The sequence below is a fragment of the Aplysia californica genome, unplaced genomic scaffold (genome assembly GCF_000002075.1).
Source record: "Aplysia californica isolate F4 #8 unplaced genomic scaffold, AplCal3.0 scaffold00163, whole genome shotgun sequence".
NCBI classification, from domain to species: domain Eukaryota; kingdom Metazoa; phylum Mollusca; class Gastropoda; order Aplysiida; family Aplysiidae; genus Aplysia; species Aplysia californica.
The window spans coordinates 804,308-805,860 of record NW_004797433.1 but is presented as its reverse complement, the minus strand read 5'-3'; the positions used below and the strand labels follow the sequence as shown (position 1 = coordinate 805,860).

Below are 1,553 nucleotides of genomic sequence, written 5' to 3'. Positions count from 1 at the left end.
TCATTTCAGGAACTCAGTTTCAATACTGGGAATGATGGTCCTTTAATTTCTATATATATATATATGATATTTGCTATAGAGTCTGCAAAAATATTTGACAATGAGTTTTAAAGAATACCATCTGCTTTTTCTTTGACCACAGGTGTATAGAGTCTGCAAAAATATTTGACAATGAGTTTTAAAGAATACCATCTGCTTTTTCTTTGACCACAGGTGTGTTATCACACTTCAAAGAACAGTTGAGGGAAGACCCGGAGATGTCCGCTGCTGTAGCTGCCATCAAAACTCTTGTCAAGCTTATTGAAACCAGTCGAGGTAAACTTCAGGTTCTTTTTTAATCTTCTCCTCCTTGACTTCCTCGAGCTCTTCCTCGTTTTCATGTCGTGCTTCCTCCTGCTTCTTCTCCCCCTTAATAATAATAATAGATGGCTTTGGTATAGCGCAAATCCCCGCTCAACAGCAAGCTCTATGGGCTTCACAATCTATACTATTACCCAAGCAGACCTGAGAGCATTCTGAAACAACCTCAACTTCCTGGGAAGCATACAGTGCAAGCAGCCATTTATAGGGGCTAAAACACTAACATACTGACAGGATCTTTGGCTGTCTCTATGACCGGGTACTCATTCCCACACGTGGGTGAAGTGAGAAAAATTTGTGTAAAGCGCCTTTCCCTTCTCTCCCTCTACTCTGTACACCACAGTCTTTGTCTTCTATATCTTGTTATTCATTTTTTTCTTCTATATCTTCTTATTCATTTTTTTCTTCTTCTCATCTCCCCTCAGGGAACTTTTCTTTGCATTGATGTTATTATTCCCTTGACCTTTTTGAGGAGTGACATAACAGCCAGAAATATTGTTTTGTTGTCCCGTCATTCATGACCAAAAATTGCCTTCTTACATCATTCTGGTTCTAAATTCTTCTATTCCCTTAGTCATACTATGCTAGGTTACATCGAGAAAAAAATTCATTTTAATGTTTGTCCTTTCTCTGGCTCATAGATGCCATGCCACTGTTTACAGAATAGATGAGGATTCAAATAAAATTGTCTCAATTCACCATGGGAAAAAGTACTGGCCCTGTTATAAAACTGTTCGGTCGGATTAAGGAACATGCTTTAATAAAGTAATAACCACTCAGGTAAGTGTAAGTAGGGTTTTGAAAGACTGTGTATATGCTACACAAACCTTTTATGCTTTCTTTGAGTTAGATGCAATGATACCTCCCCTGGGGGGGGGGGGGTAATTCTATACATTAGAGTAGCAAACTTGACCTTGACAGATAAAACCCGACCTTTACTCCATTCAAGAGCGGGGGATATAAATGTTCTTGGAAAAGTACGAACTATAGAAGGAAATAAAGAACTACGAGGCTTTCTTCATCCGACTAGATCTGGTATGATGATAAGATATTATGAAGATAAGATATGATGATGATAATATATGAATAGGTAAGTTCGTTCAGATAAATCTTTCGTGTCCTATGCTGGCAAATTGGTTTGGTGTTAACTGCACACACACACACACACACACACACACACACACACACACACA

General features: G+C 38.5%; 1 protein-coding gene across 1 annotated transcript in view; it reads left to right on the top strand.

Annotated features, from left to right (window-relative positions):
* The window catches only part of LOC101857333 (translation initiation factor eIF-2B subunit alpha), a gene marked incomplete at its 3' end in the record, with an annotated part of 12,050 nt that overhangs the window by 3,395 nt on the left and 7,102 nt on the right, over positions 1–1,553 (top strand). The window contains 1 exon segment of the mRNA XM_005097749.3: positions 214–315. Within this exon segment, the coding sequence (XP_005097806.2) occupies positions 214–315 (102 nt within the window).